Source organism: Mesocricetus auratus, unplaced genomic scaffold (genome assembly GCF_017639785.1).
Source record: "Mesocricetus auratus isolate SY011 unplaced genomic scaffold, BCM_Maur_2.0 Super-Scaffold_100013, whole genome shotgun sequence".
Classification (NCBI taxonomy): Eukaryota; Metazoa; Chordata; class Mammalia; order Rodentia; family Cricetidae; genus Mesocricetus; species Mesocricetus auratus.
Window position 1 is genome coordinate 49,750,307 of NW_024429196.1, and position 24,590 is coordinate 49,774,896.

The window sequence follows — 24,590 nt, forward strand, 5'->3', positions numbered from 1 at the left end:
CATACTTTCAAAATGTATAAAAATGATGTGACATTATGAATCATTTCTAATTCTCTGGGATAAGCAAATGTCACTCTTAACAAGTAACACACACCTCAAAAGCTTGAGACAAAGGTCAAGCATATTCATATCTACACGCAAGCAATAGGATAATTTACAAAGAGTAAAAAGGCGAAACTCTTCATCAGATGATTGCAAGTCTTCAAGACCAGTCAAGACAGTGTAATCCACATTTTCTCTTGTGATAGAAACCTAACAATCAAAATGGTAATCTGTCAGCCATTATTTACAATTTTATCCTTTTCTTTCCAGATATTATATGGCATCTAGGAAAATGATAAGGGCTTAGAGAAAAGCATGATACAATTATTCTGCAAAATGTACATAGCAATAACATTGTGATAGATAAGAGTATCTACCAAGTCTAGTCAGAGATGTAATTAACAAGGAGATTCACTACTGAACAATGTACAGAGAGTGAGAGACTTTGATTTATTTAATCTTAAATAAGATGTCTTCATCAAACTCCTCCCTCAAGGATTCAGTATCTACTTAGACAAGGAGGTAGAAAGATTGTAAGAGAAAAAGGTGGTAGGTGATTCTAGGGGGCAGCATCTTCCAGATACAGCAGGACTGATATACAAATAAACCTGTATAAGACCTGCACAGGTTCAAGCCAGACAAAAATCCCAGCACTGAGATGGGGAAGTAGACACAAAGTTCAGAAAGTTATTTGCAATTGATACCTGATAAAAGAGGAAAAATCGGTTTTCTCCGAAAGAATACCACTCGACATATTGACTATACTCTGGGTCAGATCTCATGCCCTGGAGTAACTGGCCAACACAAAACATACTAAATGGGTTTTTCTAGTTTTGTGGTGTTGACTTTTTATTGGGGGGGTATTTTTTGTCTTATTTGTTCTCCTTTTCAAAGTTGTCTTGCTGTTTTGATTTCTATTTTTTTCTTTTATTTTTGTTGTCTTTCTTGTTTTATGAGAGAGTGGGGAGAGAAGAAAAGGAAGAACAGGAGGTTGGGTAGATAACATGGTAAAGAAAATCTGTAGGAGTTGGGGAGGGAAAAATAGATGCAGATATACAATATAAAAGATACATTAAATAAAAATTAGGAAAAGAAAACCTGTTATCACAAAGCAAAGCAAAGGAATATGAAACTTCCATCACAGGTATGGTTTTTCACATGCCACGCACATGCTATTATAAATCTGTTAGTCATCTAAAGAAAAGGCAAGACCAAAGTTTGCATTTTTTATTCATTAAATTGACTTCAGATGAAATTGGTCTTGTTATGATTCTGAAGATGGAGGATCAATATTTCATATCAAGTATAGACTTGTGATTGGCATTGGTGATCAATACTGATGGGGTAGGGGTAATTTAATATAAAATAAGATAATTTCAGTCTGTCCCAAGCAATAGGTATTGTTCAAATTACTGTGAAAAAGTTACACTTGAATCTCTATCCATTTGTTCTGACACTGTCTACAAGACTGGGTGCAAAAATCTGTTTTTGCAAAGTGAGGTGTTTCAACACTTAATATCCATTGCAAAAGTCTTATCGTTCATGAAAGAGAAAAGTAGAATTAAGAACACTACTCACCGAGCTGAGTATTTTCTTGATGTCCTCAGAAAGCTCTGCATTTTTTCTCTCAATGTCTTTGGCTAATGATACTACATCATTATGTGTTCCCGGCCTATTTCCGAGTATGGTTAGGAAGTTTTTAAGAGTGTCATTCCAAGCCCGCACTCTACTGAGTATCAGTTTTGGAAAGTCTTGAAGCTAAGAAGCAGTTACATGAAGATAAGTGAAATAAAGAAGAATGAGTCAGCCTTAGTTTTCTGTGAGACAAATGAATTAAATATCCATTTGGTATTTTTAGGAAGGTAGAATGGTTTGGGGGAAATAAAAATAATATAGATTAATAAAGTAAAAATGATTAACCTGTAATTTACCATCACAAAATAATTATATATTTTTATTTCCCATTACCCATTTTATTGATCATGTGTGCTTTCCATGTGAAATTCTGCCATCTGACCTCCCTATAAACTCTTTCATGCTTCTTTATTTTGCTTGTCTAGGGGAACCTAAGAATTTTCTGGGGCTTCACTTTGAGAGAAAATAGATCCCACCCAGTGTAAAAGGCAAGAAATTTAACTTAGATTCACAAAACAAGAAATCTAGATTAATCGCAATCATAATTATTTTTATGTTATTTTAGGCTATTAATAAAAGTATACCATGAATACAACCTGGCATTAATAAGTGTGGTTCCCTCAGTCTAGAACGCTCCCTCTCCTTGTCTCTAACACAAGAGAATATTTGGTGAAACATGTAAGTGACGAACAATGGAACAATGAGGTATCATCATCTTTAATGCTATGACAGTATGAATAGAAATAACAACAGAAATTTTACTTTCCAGCTTGTTCCAGGACCTTACATGAAACTCATTCCTGGCTTAAAACAATTCATGTGCTGATATGTTTAGTTATCACAGTGACAATGAAAAGAGAAGAGGGGTATCTAGTGGCCATTGTGATGGAAATATGAAAAAAAATACAGGAAGAAAAAGACCAAATTCAAAGGTGTTGGCTATGCAGTCTCCTAGGGCCATTGCTGCATATGAATATGAGTGAGAACATAAGTTGTATGGAACATGACACCCATTCTGATATAAAAGGCTTATGGTCCAAGTTCCATAAAATTTTCAATAATTCAGTCTAATTACCTCAGCTAGCTTTTGTGATTGTTAATTGCAATGTCAATAAAACATGTTGTGAAGTACTTAACCATGGAATACATATCTAAAACCCCTTTTCTTCTTTCATTTGCCCTACTACTTTCACATGAGGTTTAAGTCAGTTCATTTGAGATTAAGTTATGAAAAAGAATCCTAACGAAAGACCATAACACTTTTAAATTAGAGCTGCAATGATATGTAGATCTTCTCATTAAGCCTGGGGGCATTGCTCAATCTGAGGAGAATTAGACAGCATTTATTGCACTCCCTTGGTCAGGTGCTTACAGTGAAGACAAAGAAGAGATCACAGAAGTTGTGAAGAAATGAACAGGAAGGCAAGAAGAAGAAGTAGAATCAGATAAGTTTTGAAAATCAAGAAGACTGAGCATGGTGGCCAATAGTGTGAGAGTTGCCAGTGGAGAGCCATTCTCTGGGAACATAAAAGGAACACAATTGTATATACATTTATCAAGCAAACTCTAGTGTTGAGATATCATTAAACTAAAATCGTCTTAATGGACAATTTATGAACCTGTTTTAATATTACATAATATTTGCTTATTTTTTATCAAGTATCTAACATGATTTCTCTTTGTTCACTCTATTTTCCTATGCATGTTTACTACATCTAAAATAATACTTGCAGCCTGACAAAGCAAAGTTAGTCTACTGCTTCTCTAAATGTTTACATAAAAAAATCGAACCAATGACTCACAGAGATCATTTGTGCTTCATCCATGCTTTCTGGTGTTTTCATCGAGTAATTGTGGCAGCAAGTGAGATGCTTGATCATAAACTCCTGATCCTCAAAAAACTCTAGCATCTGTACATAAAGATTAATATTCAGTTAGTTGGAGTCTACAAAATAAGCCAGTGAATCCACAACAACAATGTTATTGCTTTTTAAAATTTAAATGTGCATAAAATCTATGATTAAACACTTAACAATGTCAATATTTTGATGCCTTTCTCCTTAATAGGGTCTATAATCACAATTTGTTCTTCATCTAAATGTCCAGAGCTCCAACGCTTTCTCCTATTGACTTTTCTCTTATTTTTTGTTATTTTTCCCTAAATTTTTCTTTATTGAAGGAAAGCCTTAAAAAATGACAACACTAATAAATTCAAAGTGTCTAAGAGACATTTTTCTCTATAATTTGGGCCCAACATCAGGAATATTGTATCTATATTCATCAATTTCTTTGTTCCTATTTATCCAGAATGAATGATATGTGTCTTTTAACTAGGTTTTAACCACTGAGCAGTCTCTTCAGGCCTGTCTAGGTGTTTTTAAATTGTATGTTTTCTTTCTATTGCAAGTGAATATATATACCAGTACCATAGAGTGCTAATCATAAATTCTGACTAGAATTATGTGAAGTTTGACAAAATATATATAACAAACTGACTGTTATTAGGAAATAGTTAGCAATGAAATAAAAATCCCACAACAGTATTTATGTATTGTTTAATATATAATCTTAATATTATATTTCAAATATAGTAGTTATAATTAATTATTTAAAATTGATAATCAGCTATTGTGTAAAAGTTTAATGAACTAACAGGAATATTAAAAATTTGGAAGAGGGACAGTAAAGAATGAGGAATGAGAATCTTGTGAATAAAAACACAGTAACACATCTATTGCAAATACAGGCATACAGACAGACTTTGGGTGCCCCTCCCACAGTGAGGGATACTCTTTCAGCCTGCTTTCTTGGGGAAAGACATGGGCCCTACCCTGGATGAAATGGCAGACTCTGGGGAGGCCCAATGTTTTATTGAAGCTTTTTTTTTATCCTTTATGTTGACTGACCTTGAACAGGTAGCATGCCGTCATCAGTAGAAGAGAGCCTATTTTCCCTGTCAACTAGATTAGCTCCTACTGAATGAACTCTAACACTGGAGATCTCTAGCAGGATTCCTAACACTGTGAGCTTCTCAAAATCAGTTAGTGTTTTTCCTCCCTCTTGACATAGTTTCCATTTGGATTGGTTCTGTTTTCTATATCCAACCTACTACAATGCACTTCAATCTTCTTGGGTATCTGTAGTGAACTAAGTGAAAATATTTCTTGTTCCTTAAAAGCTAGATCTGGACATAAGAATTTTTCCATAGTCACAATGATTATAGTTTTATGCCACAAACATACTTTTTAAATCAAAAATAAATCCTTTGAGAGAAAATCTTAAACAAATAATTTCATTTTATTTATTTCAAATCAGATTCTCCAACACGTTCTCGTTTTCAATTTGCCTTTTGCTGCCAGAGGCTTTCTTGTGTAATAGTACAAGAATATCATATCATGATACATCTAGATGTGTGCTATGTGACACTTGATCTTCAACACTTTCTCTCCTAAGTCTAGGAAATATCATTAGCATGAAGGCTTTTGTGAGGGAAAAGATGGAAATAAGTGAGTCACTTACGAATTGGTTGTATGACTCTGATGATGAAGCTAGCTGAATCCAGATGAGGGCATGTTTAAAAAAAAGTGAGTAAAGAGATATCATGAATACATATTTATTGAAAAAAGATATTCTCTGAGTGCCCATATTGGTACTGAAGCCATGTCTAGTGTCTCTTTCTTGACACTAACTGGCCTTGAACAAGTAACAAAGCTCTCAGGAAGACAGAGCCTGTTTCTTTTCTAAAACAGCTTTCCCAGTGAATAAATGTCCTTACCAAAAAATCCTTTAAATATGATTCCCAGCATTTAGGAGTTTATGAGAAGTTAATATATTGTTGTTGTTGTCTGTTTTTTCCCCTGCTTGAATTATCACAGTTTAGATTCATTCTATCTATTCCTTTTGTTGTTGTCTGTTTTTTCCCCTGCTTGAATTATCACAGTTTAGATTCATTCTATCTATTCCTTGTTACAAAGTCCAATGTAGTTGTCCTTTATTGGATGTCTCCACTGTGCTAAGTAAAGATGTCAACAGCAACTGGTTTATAGCAGAAAGATCATGGAATTAAAGTTATTCTCTAGATACAACTATGAAAGCATTATTTTGCAAGTATAAAGATTTTTTAAGTAAACAACCATTATGAAGGGAGAAAGACCATAAAAATCATTCTATTTCTTGCAAGCTAGAAACTTACAGAAGCTGTCCCCTCTATTCTGCTTTGTAGTAACCAGCCCATTTTATGCTTGGAAGTATATTACTTGAAACCTGGGTTCTTTCCCATGCATAGTTAAATCAAGGTCATTAACCTGAAGGCTTTAGGGGGTAAGAAGATAGAAGCAAGAGAGGTACTTACAAATTTATGGTGGAATTTTTCAGAGAACTCACTGTCAGCCTGACACAGGATAAAGGGAATGACAGAAAAACTAGTGAGTTATATCAATTCTTATTTCTTACAACAACAGACTCATTCTTCCGGTGTCCATTTCTATACAAAAACCTTGTCTACTGTATACTCCTTGACGTTGAATGACCTTGACCAGAAAACATACAGTTCACTGGACCAGAGAAACTTTTCCTCTTCTAAACTAGCATATAAGTGAATAAAATCATGCTTTTTAACTCCTTAGACAAAGATTCCTGGATTTCAAAGTTGAGAAGCTAGTATTTGTGTGAGTTTGTGTGTGTGTGTCCATGTATGTGTGTGCATGTATGCATTTTGATGGTTTGTTTTGCTTTTCCTCTTGCCACACCATCACAATTTAGTTTCATACATTTCATGTGACTCACTGTAATGCATTTCCTTAACTGTGTGCTAGGTAAAGATGGGAACAGAGACTGGCCTCCAGCAAGCAAGGTAAGGAAGTCTATTAGACGTTTATGCCACAAATGGAAATTTAAGCAAATTTAAAGATAAGTAGGGAAAATTTCCATAGTTCATTGAATTCTTCAAGTATCTTTGGAATTTCAGGAAACGTGGCTCATTCTCTTTACTTCACTTTTTCAATACCTGATGATTCATTTTATAATTAGAAACATGCATTATTAGAAAGTGACTCAAGATAACTGCAAATGGAGTACAGGGCTATCTTTGACAAGGAGGCTGCTTTGTGAAATAAGCCAGAGATAAATGAAATACTTACATACATCCTTCGCATTTCAATGTTGAGCTTACTGATATTCTGAGATAGCATTATCGCATGATCAAACAGTGTCTTGAGGTAGAGTTGATCATCAGTCTCATTGCTACTCAAAGGCACAGAGGCCACATTCTCCCATAAAAGGAGATTTGACACCAGCAACAGCTGAAGTGCCCCTGCTAACAGAAACAAGAGGCATTCAGATACATTCACCCAAAATTACCACCTTTACCCAGTGCCTTCCAACTGTGTAATATGTTACTGTATAGTAGAGGTAGTGAAAAAACAACTTTCATTGTGAAGTTCTAATTATCGTTACATTTGCACAGGTATATAGTGTGAGAACTTAGGGACTTTCCACAGTCTGGAATTTATATGAGAAATAATTATGAAATTTTCATCATTAGAAGATCAAATTAATTGTCTTTCAGTTCAGTGTTATAAGAATCGATGAAGAATTTATGCTGGTTTTCAATTACCACTTCCTGCAAGACATCATTTTTCCTATAATTTTGAGATTTAATATAGTTACATCATTTAGCCCTTCCCTTTCCTCAAACTAATCTCTCCATACACTTCTCCTTGTCCTTTTTCTCATTAATTGTTGTTATGTTCATATATATATATATATATGTACATTTGTACAAACGTGTGTGTGTGTATGTGTGTGTGTGTGTGCGTGACCTTTATTTTCAAGGCTGACCGTTAATGTTAGATGAAAAGATGGGTGTGCTTTTCCTTGGGGAAGACTATTTATCCCACTCTCATTATGACTTAGTTGCCTGTAGTTCTTTGTGTAGGGTTGAGGCCTCCTGGGCCGTAACTTCATCCATGCCTATTGTTTTTGTCTTCATTCAGCTCATGATTAGGCAATCATATTGGTGAGAATTTATGAGTGCAGCTTCTGACATTCCTAGAAAATACAATCTCAGAGCAACCTCCCTGTTCCTCTGCACAAATCTCACACCTAAGGCTCAGAAGTCATTGCAGAAGATGTGTAGGAGAAATATGAGTTTTGCAAACTAAGTGTGCATTGCCTGTGCTTTTGAGGACTGCATGGTAGCTTTCATTTGATCTTCCTGCTTTAAAAGAGTGACTGCTATGTAATACAGAGGATGATGAGATTCCTATTATGAAAACAAACCTCTGGACTGGTTTTCTATCTTACAGTAATAATTCTGAGTTTGCCATTCTACAACAATCTTCAGAATGTCGTTTCCATAAAGTTGAACTTTCCAATAACTGTCTGGTTAGACCAATCCTATGTAATGTCATCAAACAGCATTATAGAAAGAGAAGGCCTGTAGGATTAATTGATTTTTCCGTATATCCTAGTATCAGCTGTTATAAGACAGATTGCCAGCACTATGGGCTTTGCATTATGCACTGTGATTCAATACATATCCAGGCTCTCTCAGTTATAGCTGGGTTGCAAGGAACACATCCATAGTCTTGAGGCTCAGTGTCAGCAGATTTGTTACTTATAGAGATCAAGGTTTATCTTTTAGCACTATATCACAGAAGCCCAAGTAATCATTATTTTATTTACTTGTCTTGTCTAGCAAGAAACCTCTTTTAAATGAGTTTCTTTCTGACAATGGGCAGTGTTGGATTTCTTTTCAAATTACATTTTATAGGTGGACAAAACAAGAGCTTAATCATAGTGATAATCAATGCTTTCCAGGAAATGAAGCACCATGTAGATACCAAAATGAAAATTTTATTTTTTTAGTAAACAAGTATGAAAATTTCCTTATGTCCAGTATCTTTGAAACATGCAATTGTAAAAATTTAAATTAAAATTAGGATACTGAAAAAATGTATTTATAGTAAAAATAACCCAAATCACAAATGTTAAAAATAATTAAAATATCAAAAAATGTGTAGTACATATTGCAATCATCAACTATAATCTCAACAAAATAAAATACTTAAGATAAATCATTTTAAATTTTTATTTCATTTTTTGAGATTATGATAATGATATTACTTGCTTCTTTCCTCTCTTGGCTCCAAAATCCCCTTTTAAATTAATCAGTATTTATTTAGTTGTTACATTTATATACATACACACACATGCATATATATAATGTCTTCAAATATATATGCATATATGTGTATTATACTCAATTAGTATATATGAATAGTAAGCACATGTTTTTAGGGATGACCCTTTGATGTTGAATATAAATCGGGGAACTCTTTCCTGGGCAATACTATTTCTTATAAAGCTAAATTTTCAAAAATCATAATGCTTTCCTTGATTTATCTTATACATGGTAGCTATCCATGTATACTCTAAGTACTCTACAGTCCTTCCATTTATTATCTGAACCATATTCATAATTTAATCTGAGTGCAAGGAGAAAAAGATATTGTTTTTCTCACAAAATGTAAACCTTAGAAATTTTATAAACAGAAGATAAATATTACATAGTATCTGTTTTTGAAAAATATTTTGCTAAATTGACAGTTCTAGATCTGGATAGATACATACTTATCTGCTACCCTTGAAGACTAAGTCCCCACATTAGAAAATATTATTAAGTTCATTCAAGTCAAACATCTCAAAGCAGAGATCCAGAAACCAGAAATTGGTACAGTCTACCTTTTATAGTTGCTACAAACTCAGTATGCAGACTCCTTTAAACTCATTCCATTCAGATGTATCAGTTCCTGTTATTTGACTTTTTGATGTCAATCATTTCATGTCCTGGTCATCTGAGGTTGTGTAACAATTGCTCTTACCACTAGAAACTGAAAAGATTTCTTTCTATGTATGTCAATTAAGAAAATCCACAGTACCTCTAGATATTTCTACATATCTCCTAAAATGATTGCTCCTTTTAATAACCACTGATACAAGAATGTGTGCTGTGTTTCTTTCTATAGAAATGACTAGAAAGACTCGCAGCTTTATCTGATTTTACTTGTCTGAGATAGGCATGAACCACAGTCTGTTCATACCCAAAAGGGCAAAACTAATCATCTAAAGGATTTTGTAAATCAATGGAATGTCTTAATTTACTTAAAGGAACATGGAGAAATAGTTACTTACAGGAGCATGGTTGAGAGTAAGTCAGTGGCATCTCTGTACAATCCTGCCACAGCTTGGCTTCTTCACTGCAGTCCCATCTCCAGTTAATAGTCCACATCATATATAGTCAGTTGAACTATCCCAAAGGCCACACACTGCTAGGAGGCAAGAAGAAGCAACATTGGGAATAAAAGTAAGGGTCATATGACTCTTCATCTTCAGGCAGAATCTAACATCCTCATGACCATGGTGACTCAAGTAGTCAATATGAACAGTTCAGCTTATTCCAAGAGTATTTCTAGTGTCCAAATTAAGTTGCAAATCACTATAGCCATCATTGCTCCATAAAGGTTAGTATGAATTCTACACCCTAGAATAATAATATCTGTGTCCCAGACTTTTGCCATTCTTCAGTTACTTACATGGTCTGTCACTGAATCTTGATTAGGGTGACATTTATTTCACTGTTTCTGAGCGTTGCAACACAAGGTCACAGAAACAGTCATGCATTCTGAGTAGTTTAATATGCATCATTGTGTGTGTGTATGTGCGTGTGTGCATGTGTGTGCCAAAATCCAATGTATTATTTAAGTGTTTGTTTATACACACTAGACACAATAGCTCAGTAATATAAAGTGCAAATACAGACATGTAGAGTGTTGCTTTGCTTTTTTGTTTTTTTGGTTGGTTGGTTGGTTGGTTGGTTGGTCATTTTGGTTTGTTTTTCTTTTGTTTTTGTTTTTGTTTTTTGGTATGTTTTTTTGTTTGTTTGTTTTGTATTGTTTTTGCAGACAAAGTGCCTTCATTAACCAAATATCACACAAGGTCTTCATGTTGTAGCTTAGAATATCCTAAGTCACAGATTTTTCAGGCAGGCTTACCTACACAAATATAGGTTCTGTAATGAACTGGGCTTAAACTTTATCAGAATATACTTGGTTGAACCTATGGCAGTGGTATACAATTGACTGAGTGTAAGCATTAGGATTGGATGGGTAGTTACATTTATTTTTTCTAAGAATGTCCCTTTATGAGTCTTCACAGAAGTATTTAGGGCAGTGTCATCTGAAAGCAAAGCAAGAGTCACAGATAGATATTTCTTTATTGTGCAAACATATCATGTGCTACACCATTCCCTAGTTTGTTAAATGTACCATTAGTTGCTTCCAATACATTGATAATAGTCTATATTGCATGGATGATCAATTTCCCAGAAAACAAGAGCAGCGTCTGGTCAGAGCCAGAGTTCTTTGAGTAGAGGAGGAGTTACAAGTGATGGTCTTCTGCTGCAATGATGGTCTTCTGTTGCCATGATGTTCTTTTGCCTCTGTGAATCACCAATCCAAGAATAATCTAATTTATGGTATCAATAAGTGAGTAAACTCTAACTCCCTAAGCACCTATATCTCCTTACTTCCCAGTAAAATGATAATCCCAATTCACTTAAAAAATCAATGCTTACTTTTGAGTTGGACTGTGGCTCGCCCCTTATCTGAACCCAAGCATGTTGTTGAAAGAAAAATTCAGAGTTTTCTTTCTCATATCCAAAAAGCCACCTGGAGTGAGACAGAAGCAAATCAAAATTTAGGGACTATCATTGTCAAAACTCTGTTAGCTCCCAAAAATTCTATTTTTCTCTGTATTTACTTTCACCTTTATTGGTATCTTTCCTTGTATGCATACCTATAATAATTTAAACTTTCCATTTTGATATTAATGTTTAAGTGTTCCACAGTAAACAATATAATTTCCTAACAACAATCTTTGAAGATGGGGCCCCATAACATGGATACCACTTGGTTCAAAACGATGTCTTTGAACTAGTAAACAACAGTCAAGGATTGGTTTTGAACTAAAACTTCTCTAGACAATTTCAGATTAGCTAACTGAGATGGTTCACCTGTTTTCAACACTCTGGCCAGAGCTTCAGATTAAGAACTTCAGATAAGCCTCACCTGCTTCTCAGAGACCAGCTCCAAATGTTACAGCTGGTTCTCTTGACATTTAATCATTCCTTTAGTTTTTTTACAGGATCCCATAGAAAAAAATGTTGCTCCCAAAATAGCTGGAAGTAATTCTAAGAAAATGACACGCCCTTTCCCTACAGTTGACTTACATGGTGCTTTGGTTTTTCCCAAGGATATGGATAAATGTCATCACTTTGGGGCTGGTTATAAGTTATGTAGTGCTGGGGGTGGAATATGAAGTTCAGACTCAGGAATCTGTCTTGGAGAAGTATAAAGGGGAAAATGGGATGGGCTATCGGTAGATTAATATATCTTTTTGTGAACTATTTCAGCAACTGTTAGCTATAGACAACTTGCATTGTTTTTTTATGTTTGTTTTTTTTTTGTTTTTTCGAGACAGAGTTTCTCTGTGTAGCTTGGGAGTCTGTCCTGGAACTTGCTCTGTAGACTAGGCTGGCCTCAAATTCACAGAGATCTGCCTGCCTCTGCCTCCTGAGTGCTGGGATTAAAGAGGTGTGTGCCACCACCGCCTGGCAACAACTTACATTGTTAAAGATTCTTGAATATTGATCTCAGCCTAGTGTTTAGCTGTGATCTCTGCATCTGCTTCCTACAATTGCTAGATGAAGGTTCTATGATGATAATTCAAGTAGTCACAAATCTGATTATTTTCAGAATATGCACAGAAACAGCTGACCTGTACTAGTGGGAGTTCACTGACTCTGGACTGATACCAGGGGAACCAGAACAGGACAAAACTAGGGCCTCTGAATGTGGGTAAGAGTTGTGAGGCTTGGGCAGTCTGTGGGACACTGGCAGTGGGACCAGAATTTATCCCTAGTGCTTGAACTGGCTTTTAGTAGTCCATTCTCTTTGGCGGATACCTTGCATAGTCTATATATAGGTAGGAGGGTCTTGGTCCTGCCTCAAAATGATGTTCCAGACTTCATGACTCCCATTGGGAAGTCTTATCCACTCTGAGGAGTGGATGGAGTAGAGGGGGTAGAGAGCAGGATGAGGGTAGGGAGTAGGAACTTGATATAAATAAGAAAAGAATGTTTAAAAATTTTAAAAAGATAAAAAAGAATAATTCTGTTACCCATTTACTCATGACTGGGATGATCTTGATTGCCCCTTCCATGGAGCACTGGAAGGGCTCCAAAATAATGAAGTCCAATGCCTCATTGAAAATGAGAACAGCTTACAAAGAGTTAAATGTACTCAGGATTTTCATTCAGCCTGCTCTAATGGTCATCTACACTCAGAGGGAGCAACTGAAAAAAGTGACAACGTTCTTTCATTGTTTTAGTATATTAGTAAAATTAATATTTTATTAATACCCTTAATTGCCAAATTCCAATATCAACTAGCTTCTGCAATATTAGGCTCCATATGGACTTCAAAAGTCTTTCTTGTTAGTTAAGCTCTACTTTTACCCTTTTTTCTCCTACCTTCCCACCCTCACATCACTCAATGTCTCACCACCATTATTCTTCTTCTCCTTAATACCATCTCTATTTAGCTGTCCCTTCCCAGGCTTGAAATCTTACCACTCATGCCATAGACCTATTACAGTTTCTTAAGTTATAATGGCACTTCAATTTAAGCACACATGTTTAAAGATTGTAAGATAGGGAGCTGGAACATGCACAGCTCTTCCAGTGGACCCAGGTCTGTTACTGGGTCTCAGCACCTAGATTAAAACTGCCTATGACTCCAACTCCATGGAGATAAAACATCTATGGCTTCTGTGTGCACCTTCACTAACCTCTATATACCTGTACCCAGACACTCACATATACACATAATTAAAAATAATAAAAATAAATATAGATATAAAAATTCAAAGTTAGGATCCATATATGAGAAAGAACATTTGACATATGTCTTTGTAGGTCTGCATTGCTCAACTAAGAAAGATTATTGCCAGCTATATACATTTTCCTGCAAATTTCATTATCTTTGGAGCTGACTAAAAACCCAATATGTACACATACAGCATTTTCATTATTCAGTCATCAACTGATAGGTCTAAGCTCTTTCTACTTGTTTATTGTGAATGGAATGTCAATAGATATGGATAAAGAGTATGTAAGTAACAGGGTTTAGGGTGTTTTTGGTATATATTTAGGAGTTTTATAGCTGGGTCATAGGCATATATCATAAGGTAAATTTCTATAGTTTAAATGAATCTCTACATCAATTTCCATAGTGGCTACCCTATACTACATTTTCATTAATGCCGAGACACCATGTTGTAGACTGTGACTCAGACTGAGTTAAAGCAACCGTGTTCATCTCTCTCTGTTTCTTGATTGTGGGAGCAATGTGACAAACTGTCTCACAACCCCTGACACAGTGAACTGTGTCCATGGGAAATATAAGAAACTTTCTTATGAAGGTCACTCTTGTTAGGTCTTTGATCATAGCAGAGAATTTGTATAAAAAATAAAATAAAATAAAATAAAAAAGTCATTATTCAAGAGTCATTAGTCTTCACTGTCTTTTGGCATTTCCACAGGACTGTCTTGGTACAGGCAGTTAACATTGTCTTTACAATAGGGTATGATTCCATCTTCATCTACAGAGCCTGGCTTCTTATTCATTCATAACTGGCTCTAGGCTAGTACTATGGTTATATCCTGACTATCTGTCTACTGAGAAGGCTAAGGGTTTTTTGAACAACATTAAAAAGAAATGAGTCTAAACGTTAAAAACAAAAGGCTCTAATTTCACAAACACTTAAGTTCAACTTAATTTCCTGACTTTAGTTGATATTCTTCATTTATGGTATACATTATGTTTCCCACCATGACTAACTACCTAAAATCTAGTATCTTTCAGCACAAAATGTACAGTACATAATATGTATAGTAGGTGTGATCTAGCTTTAACAAAATTCATTTCAGAAGAATATATGTTTATATATTTATATGTGTATGTGTGTAATACACATATGTATATATGTAACAATATTAATTGAAGAACAAAAGACCATAAATTTTAGAAGGAGTCTGTAGATGAAAATGGAAAGAGTCAAGGGAGGTTAGGGAGGGAACTGATGTAATTCTCTATCTCAGTATCTATAGTCTGTTACTCTTAGGTGAGTTCTAAGATCCTATATGCTATATCTTCACTTTGATGATTACCTTTATTTCTGTGGAAAAGGTATTTAATTACACAGAATACAGTTTATTTATCCTTGGGACTATTTCTGATTACCAAGTGCCTTTTGATATAGTTATTACCTTTATATATGTTCAATGTCATCTTTTCTTTGGAAGTCCCAGTCTTTCATACATTATTATCCACTATTGAATTCTGGAATTATTTTTGTACATATTGAGAAATATAGATCTAGTATCATTGCATTATATGTACATAAGAATTTCTTCCTTTGGTGGGGTGGGGCATAAAAAAGAATTTCTTCCACAGTACTTGTTGAAGAACCTATATTTTCTCCACTTATATATTTTATTGCCTTATCCTTATCAGCAGTAAGTCTTTGAGAACACCGTATAAATGGGTCATGTGAGAACTTCTTTTTTTCCTTAGTCTCCCTCCCACTATGACAAAGTCAAAGGAAAGGATATCAAGAAGCAATCAGCGTACCACTGTAGAAACTGACAATCTCTGCTATTCCTGATATGTGATTTGAGTCAAATGAGAGTATAAATGTATTAAATAATTATGAGATAAATTGAGACTAGAACAAAGTAGACTTGTAGACAAAGAGAGAAGAGAATATATTGACTATGTCAAAGATGGTTCTAAGCAAATGAGAATTTAAAAGAACATGGCTGAAACACAGTTATTAGAAAAAAATCTCTTACCATCCCATATTTATAAACTACCACCTTCACTTCAAAAAAGTCTAAGAACATCATCATATTACAGTCACATGGAAATAGTATTTTCTGTCTTTTCTTTGGCAGTTGGCCAAATGTCATGCCTGGTATACTTAAGGTAGCCCAGCCTGTCCAGATTATCAGTAGTTTAGCTGGATTTTTAAATGTGATCCCATGCTTTGAATTTATAGCTTGATAAACACTGTTTACTATACTCTATGTTATAAATCACTTGAATTTTCAAATCAAGCATCCGCAATTTGCAATCAAATGTCCCAATGTTATTTTTATCTTTAGTACTAAATAAAAAAAGCAAATGACAACTTTTCTTGTACTTCAGTATATCTATCTATTTTATTTATTCAGAGACCCTCTATGCACATGTATTATTAAAATGTATAAAATTAAAAAGAATCATCAAAAGAGTGAATCATATGGATCATATTTAAAGCTTGAGGATGAGCAGGTGTTGCCACCAACAAACATACATGTCAAGTATTTGAGATTAAAGTCAACCTCATATGTCTCAATTCCCAAGCAGAAGGACAATTTAAATAAAGCTGAGAGGCAAGTTTCTCTATCAGCTGTCTGCAAAGATTTCAGATCTGACCACTCATTGTAGTCCTCATTTTCAATTCCAGGATGAACCTAATGATCAAAAAGATAGTCAGCCACATATTATTTACACTGTTTGTGATTGTTAGTCTTTTTCTGTTTTAAATATTGAATTGCATTTAGAGAAACATTAATAATGTGAAATTTCTGTTGTAGACATTGAATTTCATGAGTCTAGTGCTGGGTGCTCTGACATTGTTAGATACATACAATCAAGACCATGTTTATATTTTCTTATATTAAATTGATGAGAGTTAAAACATTTCCCTTAAAACTAGGAGGATGAAATAACAGAAAATCATAGCCTTGTGTCTCAGCAATACCAGTAGATGTTGATTGGCTAATGATAATTGTTAGCAGATCAAATCTATTTCATTCCACCTATGAAAAATACTGTCCCAATGATTGTGAAGAATAGTTAAACTTTTATGTCAATTCCTGCTATTATTGTTTTTATTTTTATTTTGTGTGCACTGGTTTTTTGCCTGCATGTATGTCTATGTACGGGTATCAGATCTTGGAGTTACAGATAGTTGTAAGCTGCCATGTAGATGATGAGAAGTGAACCAAGGTCCTCTGGAAGAGAAGTCAGTACTCTTCACTGCTAAATTATCTCCATCAACTTGACACAAGCCAGAATTATCTAGGAATAGGAACTGCAGTAGAAACAATGTATCAATCATATTGTCTGTAGGCGAGTCTATTGGGCATTTTTGGAGTGTAGGGTATGGTATGTGCCATTCCTGGGAAGATGATCCTGAGTTGTATAAGAAAACAGACTGAGCAAGCTTCTAAGCATTCCTTCATGGCTTCTGCTTCAGTTCCTGAATCCAGGTTCATTCCTTGAGTTCCTATCCTGACGTCCTTAGATAATAGACAGTGATATGAAAGTGAAAGTAGGAAAAAAATCACTTTCCTTCCCAAGTTACTTTTGGGTTATAGTATTTTATCATAGTAAGAGAAATCATAAAAGAGACAATCCTTTAAGTGGCTAGGCTGCATACAAGACAGGTTGACTAAATTTCGGTCTTGTAAAGTGGGGTGTTTCAAAATGTATTATTCAGAAGTAATCTGTTTTATGAATAGCAAAAGTGGGTTTAAGATAATTGCTCACCATGTTGAGTATCCATTTGATAAGTTCTAGAAGTTCTTTGTTTTGTGCCTCAATATTTTTTGCTGTGGACAGGACAGCATCAGTGGCTCCTGGCATACCACTGAGTTTTATCACTTGGTAGTGCAGAGGGTCATTCCAGGTTCCCATTAAATTCAGTATTATTTTCAGAAAGTCTTCAAGCTATGCATCCATAATTGATCAATTACATTAAGAGAAATGAAATACAGAAAAATTTATTACATTTAATTTGTTATCAGAGAGGCTGAATTAAAATATCTATTTATAATTCTAATAAGGACACTGGTTATATTTATATATGTAAATTGGGTAAAGTTTAAACTTTGAACATTTAGAACTACAGTCTGCTAAAATGAAATATTATGCTATATAAATAATTACCTTTAAAATGAATTTCATATTGATTGTTTTGTTTTCTATCTGAATCCTACAAACGACCTCCCTCTAAGTTCTTACGTTAGATTGTTTTCTTTGTCATAAGCATCCAAGACTTTGGGGAGATTAAGTATGTGCCCAAAGGATTTGATTTAGGAAAGATACATGCCATCACTGTCAAAGATAAATCATTCAACTAGATTTATAAAACAAATAAGGTGTATTGTTTGAAATCATATTTATTTTAATGCTATGTTAGGATATTAATTGAAAAATATGATGAAGATAGCCTGTCGTTAATAAATGTGCTTCACTCGGTCTCAATTATTCCCTGTTCCTTTCCCTTTCCTATAGGTAAGTAATAGTTTAGATGGTAAGTGCTGGCGAAAATCCATGGTATTGCTTTGACTTTCATAACAGCATTAACAGAAATGGCAGTGGAATTTCGAATCTCCATTGTGTAGTCACTGCGAAGTTTATACAAGAAACTCATTTCTAAATTTCAAATGTTTGCTATGTGTCTTTGGATAGTTTAGTTGGTGCTTTTATTAACAGTAGAAAGGAATCCAATGGATATTGCAACAGAAAGATACAAAATACATGGAAGAAAGGAGCAGTCAAATATTCATATAAAATTGGCTGCAGGAAGCATTGTGCTAGGTGATTTGAAAAAAGGCTTGAGTTACATGAAGCCTAACACTCCATACTGACAACATACTGGTGTTATAAATTCTTTGGATGTTTTCAAAACTCTGGCTTCTCATCTCAGTTAGCTTTTTGGAGGGTTAATTGAAGCAATCTCAATAAAGGACTTTATGGAATGTGCAGTCATGGAGTAGGTCTCTGCACTCAATTTTCTTCATTCATCTGCACTTGCTTCACCTTATTTTCACATTATGTTCAAATCAGTTCAGTAGAGGGTAAGCTGCTAGGAAATTCTGCATACACATAGAATGTAATTCATAATTGTTACAACAGATCAGAATTTCTCATCACAACCAGTGCCATGATTTCCTTCTGAGGAACATTACATCGAATTTCCTCCACCCCTTCTTCATGTGCTTTCAGTTAAGACAGTGAAGAAAGTATAAACTCACAGAAAACTGAACATGTAAAACCAGAGGTCGAATGTATATCATGGTTTTTATCCCAGAACTCACTATTACTCCTTGTTTATGCTCTTGAGATTACCATACCTATTGTGCTTAAAAAAATAAATAAGCCAGGGCATGGCAAAGCCAGTACACTGCTTAAGCTGTTTAAAGGAAAGTTGGCAACTCACTGATAACTTCCGGGCTTCCTGTATTGTTTTTGGAGTGTTGGTGGGAAGAGTATGGCAGCTGTCAAGCATCTTGGGAATATTCTCCTCATCTTTGTTCAACTCTAATATCTGCATATAATAAAAAAGAAATGGAATTAGTTGGAATTTGGAAACTCAGTAAGAGAACTTGTGACCAGATTATTATTAATTGTATGTTAATTTTTACAAATAAACACTGCATAAAATCTATCAATAGGAAAATGAATCTTTTTTCTTTTTTTATTTAAATTAGAAACAAGCTTGCTTTACATGTCAATCTCAGCTCCCTCTCCCTCCTCTATTCCCCTACCCCGACTAACTCTCCCAACCACCCACCCCACTCCCCTCTGTTCCCCAGGGAGGGTGAGGCCTTCCATGGGGGAATATGCCATCCTAGAGCCTTCATCAAGTGGCTGATGAAAGCAGAGGCAGACACCCACAGCGAAACACTGAACTGAACTCCTGTAACCCAGTTTCAAAGAGGGAGGAGTGATGAGCAAAGGAGTCAAGACCTGATTGGTGAAACCCACAGAGGCAGCTTGCCTGAAGAAGTGAGAGATCATGGACTCTAGACTGGTGTCTGAGAGGCCAGCATGGGACTCATCCAGACCCTTGAAAATGGGCGTCAGTGAGGAGGCCTTGGCAATCTATGGGGCCTTGGATAGTAGATTATCCCTGGCATACAAATGGACTTTGGGAGTCCATTCCACATGGAGGGTTGCTCTCTCAGCCTGGACACATGGGGGAGAGCATAGGCCCTGTCAGGGATGATATAACCATTTTTTCCTCTTTAGGTAAGTAATCTCATTTAGTCTTTCATCTAAATTTCTAATCTCTCATCCATTCCTGTTTACTTTTTTCTGCCACTAATTCCAAACTTTTGTATAATGATAAAAGCCTTAAAAATAGTAAAAGTGAAAAACACATGTTTTAAGAACAACCTTTCTTTAGATTTGAGTCTAACGCTACCATAAATGTGTGTCTGTATTTATTAACTTTTTATTTCCTGTTGTTCCAAATTGATATATTTCTTTTAGCTGGGAATTGTAAAACTAAACATTTTCTATCAATTTGCAGTGAGTATATACACATATACCATTCCCATAATCATGAATCTTGACTGGAATTGTGTCAAATTTGACAAAATTAAGCTTAACAAACTAACCATTTTCAGAAAATTAGACATAAAAAATTAAAACTCATAATGATAAATTATTGCATATTGCTTTATATACTAACATTGAAATATTAAAGTCACTTAAATATATTATTAAAATACATATTATCTAAAAACGGATATTCAGCTCATGTGTAAAACTTTAATGGATTACCAGGAATGTTAAAAATTTGAAAGAGGATCAGTCAAGAATGAGGAAGGTAAAACTCATGAATAAAAGATAACATGAGCAGGTATTTATTGCAAAGGCAGGGACACAGTGTCTTGACGCCCACTGTTATACTGAAGTGTTATCTGTTGTTCTTCTTTACACTAACTGACCTTGAACAGATAACATGCAGTCACTGAGAGGAGAAAGCAAATTTTCAGTTGCCAACCAGCCCTCCTACTGAATGAACTCTAGCACTGCAGATCTTTCAACAAGGATTCATTGGTAACATTGATGGTTTCTGAAAATAACTAGTGCCCCTCCACGACATAGTTTTAGTTCAGTGTTCTTCTGTTTCCTACACAACTAAATACAATTGTAATAATGCCTTCTAAGTGAGACTAGAAAATCATGTTTCCTCCTCACCATAATTCTTGCAGCTTGATATCTGAGGTACAAATGTGAGTAAAATTATAAAATACATGGATTTAGAGAAAAATGAAAAATCATGCTAGTCTCAACAAATGGGATTTCCTGAAGCTTTCCTATTCTGGAAAGAATGTTTGTTTGCTTTATAATGGTAGTGGCATCTTTTACCTGTGAAGACATATTACGTGGAATCTGTTTAATGACATTTTCTTACTTAAATTATAATGGAACCATTAACATGAAGGGTTAACAGGAGGGGGAGATGGAAATAAAGGAGGTACTCACAAATTTAAAGAATTTTTTTGAAGAGAAGTCACTGACGAACTGACATTGAATGGGCGCAATGAAAGAAAACGTTGTAAGTAAAAAGCAACACAAACCCTGTCTCGAAAAAAAAAAAACAAAAAAACGCAACTTGAATGCATATTTATTCTATTCTTCAGAGACACCTTTATTAAGTGACCATTGTATTGCTGAAGCCATGTCGATTTTCACATCCCCAACAATAACTGACTTTGAAAGGGTAACATGCAGATATAAAAAAGATTTAGAACCTATTTCACTTCTAAGCAACCATTACCACTGAATGTCTCATCCACAAAAATATTGAAACAGTGACTCCTGGCATTGAGGAGTTTCTGGAAAGCTAATATTTCTTTTCTTTTTCATGAATAGCAGAAAATTTCATGCTATTAATTATACTGAACTGAATGCAATGTTCTGATCCTCTACTGGCTATATACAATGATGAAGGGAAGATGTCTGTAGAGGCTGGCTGTGTGCAAAACAGATGAGGAAATCAGAGATGTTCCCCAGCTGCATCATTTAAGTTGTTATGTGACAACTGGGTATTAACAATAATATTTCTGTAGAATTGACACAAATACTACCATTCATGAATATCTGCATTATTTATTCTCTTGCTCTTTATTGGATCAAAATGATAATCTTCTAATAGTTAAGTAAAAATGATTTCAAGAATCATTAAATTCTTTGTAAATCCTTGCTCTTTTATGAAACTATCATTTTCTTCATGTTCCATTTCTCAGTAGCCATTTTAAAAATCTATGATAGATATGTAGTTATAGATTTGGCTTAAAATAATTGTAAATGTGCTGCAGTATAATTATTGATAAGAAGCCTCCTTTTGGGAAAAAGCCATAGGTAAGTGCAGTACTTACAAATATCCTACGCATTTCCCGATTGAGTTCACTGATGTTATAAGACAGCATGATGGCATGATTGAATAGGTCCTGGAGGTAGATTTCACCATGTCCAGCTCCATGGACACTTGCAGGAAAAGAGGCAACATTCTCACACGGAAGCAAATTTAATACTAGTATCAAGACGAGTGTTCATACTTTAAAGAAACAGGAGGTGGAGATCTAGCTATCTGAGGTTACCAGTAGTACCTCTTCCTTCTTATCAGGTGGAATTTTATCTGTTCACAGTTCCTGCCAATGTATGGTCTGGTACTGTATAGTTGAGAGAGCATCTTCCACTGTGCAAATATAATTAAATAATTAAGTTGCAAATTTCTGCAGTTTGAGAAACCACTGATTTCCTACATTTTTGGACTGAAATCAGAAACTTTCAAACATTTATATCCTAAGTTAATTGTGAGTGTGTGTTTTAGAGACATTCTTTGTAGATAATTTAATATCTTGGGAATTTATGATGATTTCCATTGGTTATTCTCTCAGTAGGCAATATTTGCATCAGGACAAGGCCATCACTGGGTTTTCTTCATTATCATGCCTAACAAGAATAAGTATATTATTGTCAATTATCTAATACTGAGTTTGAAGAGAATTCTATCATGAAAAGTGCCCTACAGGCTGCTTTCAGACTCACGATAATAATTCCATGCGTTGGCAGTTCACCATAAGTTTTTACATAGATCCTATGTGTTGATAAAAGAGAACACTTAAGGGGTAAAATGACTTTTCTTTTGATCACTTGATCAAAGAAGCCCTAGTATTATTGCTTGTATCTACCTCTCTTCCTTTGGAAATCAACCTCCTTTAAATTAGTATTCCTACAATCATCAAAATGGTTCCAACACCAACTAAACTTTTACTGATGGACAAACACAGCATCCTAACATGTCAATAATTTACATGCCCAACAAAATGATCCCATATATTATATTTCAAAATTAAATGTCTACTTACCTTTATCAGCATTAGTCTGAAAGCACTTCTGTGTCACAGAACCTAAGATAAATCCAACTGAAAATATGGAACAGTAAATTGGGAATCTGGTAAGTTTTATTCAAAGAAAACTTCTAGACTCAAATGCTCAAAATAACTGAGCAAAAACTGTAGAATACAAAATATCCATCAATATTTCAAATTTAAAATAAATATTACTTTCAGATAATTCAAATTTTAGAATGTAAATTTACAAAAGTCCAGGTGCTTTCCCCAAATTATTATATATGATAGATATTTATGTATGAAATAGATATAGGTATAAATTCCTTCCATTTATCATCTGAAGGACTTAAAGTCTAAGATTAGTATAAGCAATAAATCATTTTGGTTTTTCACTTCATAAAAATCAATATAAGAGCCAGGCATGGCAGAGAACACTTTTAATTTCAGTATTTGAGAGACAAAGCCAGGTTGATCTCAGTGACTTTAAAGTCAACCTGGTTTACATAGTGAGTTCCAGACCAGTCAGAGTTACGTGTTGAAACCCTGTCCCAATATATACATGCTTGTTACTGATTCCTTTTACTTAAAAATATTATCAAAAATAAAAGCAAATCATAGTATAATGTCCATATTTTAAAACAGTATTTTACTTGAATTACATTATCAAAAATATATAGATCCACGTCTGCTAGCCTTATCTACTGTATCCCTGTAAATGGCACTGTGATTAAGTGCATTCCAGTTAAGCAGCTCATAAAAACTTAAAACCAAAAAAGTGATGCTTTCTTCCTTCTGAATTATTAGAAATTTAGGCTATGATTCTGCCAATCTCATTCTGGTGAAGGAATAAATATAAGCAGTTTTAAATTTAGAGGATATAGCATCCCATTATCTGGAACTGTCTTGCACATTTGAGTTTTGTGTGAACACAACTCTTGTTCCTGTGATTAGATGCTGGCAATATTCCTCTTTTCTACTTTCAGTCAATTAAGAAAATGCAAAACAATTCTAGACATTTCTGCATGTCTACAGGGAAAGAAGATTGTCTTTTAAGAACCCTAATCTAAGAATGTATGCTGCGTTTGCTTTTTAGAGCAATTATTAGAAGGTATTTCTCAGTTCCATCTGGTTCTGTTAATATTGGTTAAACAGGAACAGTGTCCATTCACTTACATAGCACAAAGATGACACCAAAATGCAAAAATGTCCAAACATATGTTGTAAAAGAAAATGCAAGATTTAAACTCACTTAGAGGAATTTAGGGGAATATTTACTTACAGAAGCATAGCTGGGTGGATGGTAGCAGCATCTCTGTAAATTCTCAGCATAGCTTGTCTGCTGACCAAGGAAAAATGCAGTCCTACCTTGTGTATAGTCCAGTATACCATCCCTAAGGCCACACACTGCTTGGATACAGGAGGAAGTAAACTCTGGAATCTAGAGGCTAGTTAAGTTAAAAAATCACTTCTCCATGAAGTGGGAAAGCAATATCATGCCACAGGAAACAGTCATTTCCTGGATCTGCATTCTCTTCTCTGGTTTCTTATCTATTTCCATCACCATTTCTGAAATGTTCACTCAATCTTAGAT

The 24,590-nt window shown here is 34.7% G+C and overlaps 1 protein-coding gene across 3 annotated transcripts; it reads right to left on the reverse strand.

Annotated features, from left to right (window-relative positions):
• LOC101823348 (prolactin-7A2-like) lies at positions 1-24,411 on the reverse strand. 3 transcript variants are annotated; one of them, XM_040755757.1, is made up of 14 exons: positions 24,279-24,411; positions 23,015-23,071; positions 22,022-22,130; positions 21,126-21,164; positions 19,069-19,176; positions 17,394-17,573; positions 11,312-11,405; positions 9,871-10,007; positions 6,816-6,991; positions 6,029-6,067; positions 5,197-5,229; positions 3,480-3,587; positions 1,621-1,800; positions 1-252 (listed from the first exon to the last, which is right to left on the reverse strand). In XM_040755757.1, exons 8-14 carry the CDS (start codon positions 9,968-9,970, stop codon positions 34-36), a joined length of 855 nt encoding a protein of 284 aa, XP_040611691.1. In that variant the 5' UTR covers positions 9,971-10,007; positions 11,312-11,405; positions 17,394-17,573; positions 19,069-19,176; positions 21,126-21,164; positions 22,022-22,130; positions 23,015-23,071; positions 24,279-24,411; the 3' UTR covers positions 1-33. The 3 variants fall into 3 exon arrangements, with proteins under 3 accessions (XP_040611691.1, XP_040611693.1, XP_040611692.1); XM_040755759.1 differs by having other exon boundaries at positions 6,816-6,988; positions 22,022-23,071; XM_040755758.1 differs by lacking the exon at positions 17,394-17,573 and having other exon boundaries at positions 22,022-23,071.
• Positions 24,412-24,590: the final 179 nt, after the last annotated feature.

Coding starts and splice junctions, on each gene's coding strand:
- LOC101823348 (XM_040755757.1), bottom strand. CDS start 9,970: ATGATGTGGACTATTAACTGGAGATGGGACTGCAGTGAAGAAGCCAAG. Junction 3,588..5,196: donor CAGAGTCATACAACCAATTC/GTAAGTGACTCA, acceptor CTTTATGTACAG/ATGCTAGAGTTTTTTGAGGA. Junction 253..1,620: donor TCAAGAAAATACTCAGCTCG/GTGAGTAGTGTT, acceptor TTTGATTGTTAG/GTTTCTATCACAAGAGAAAA.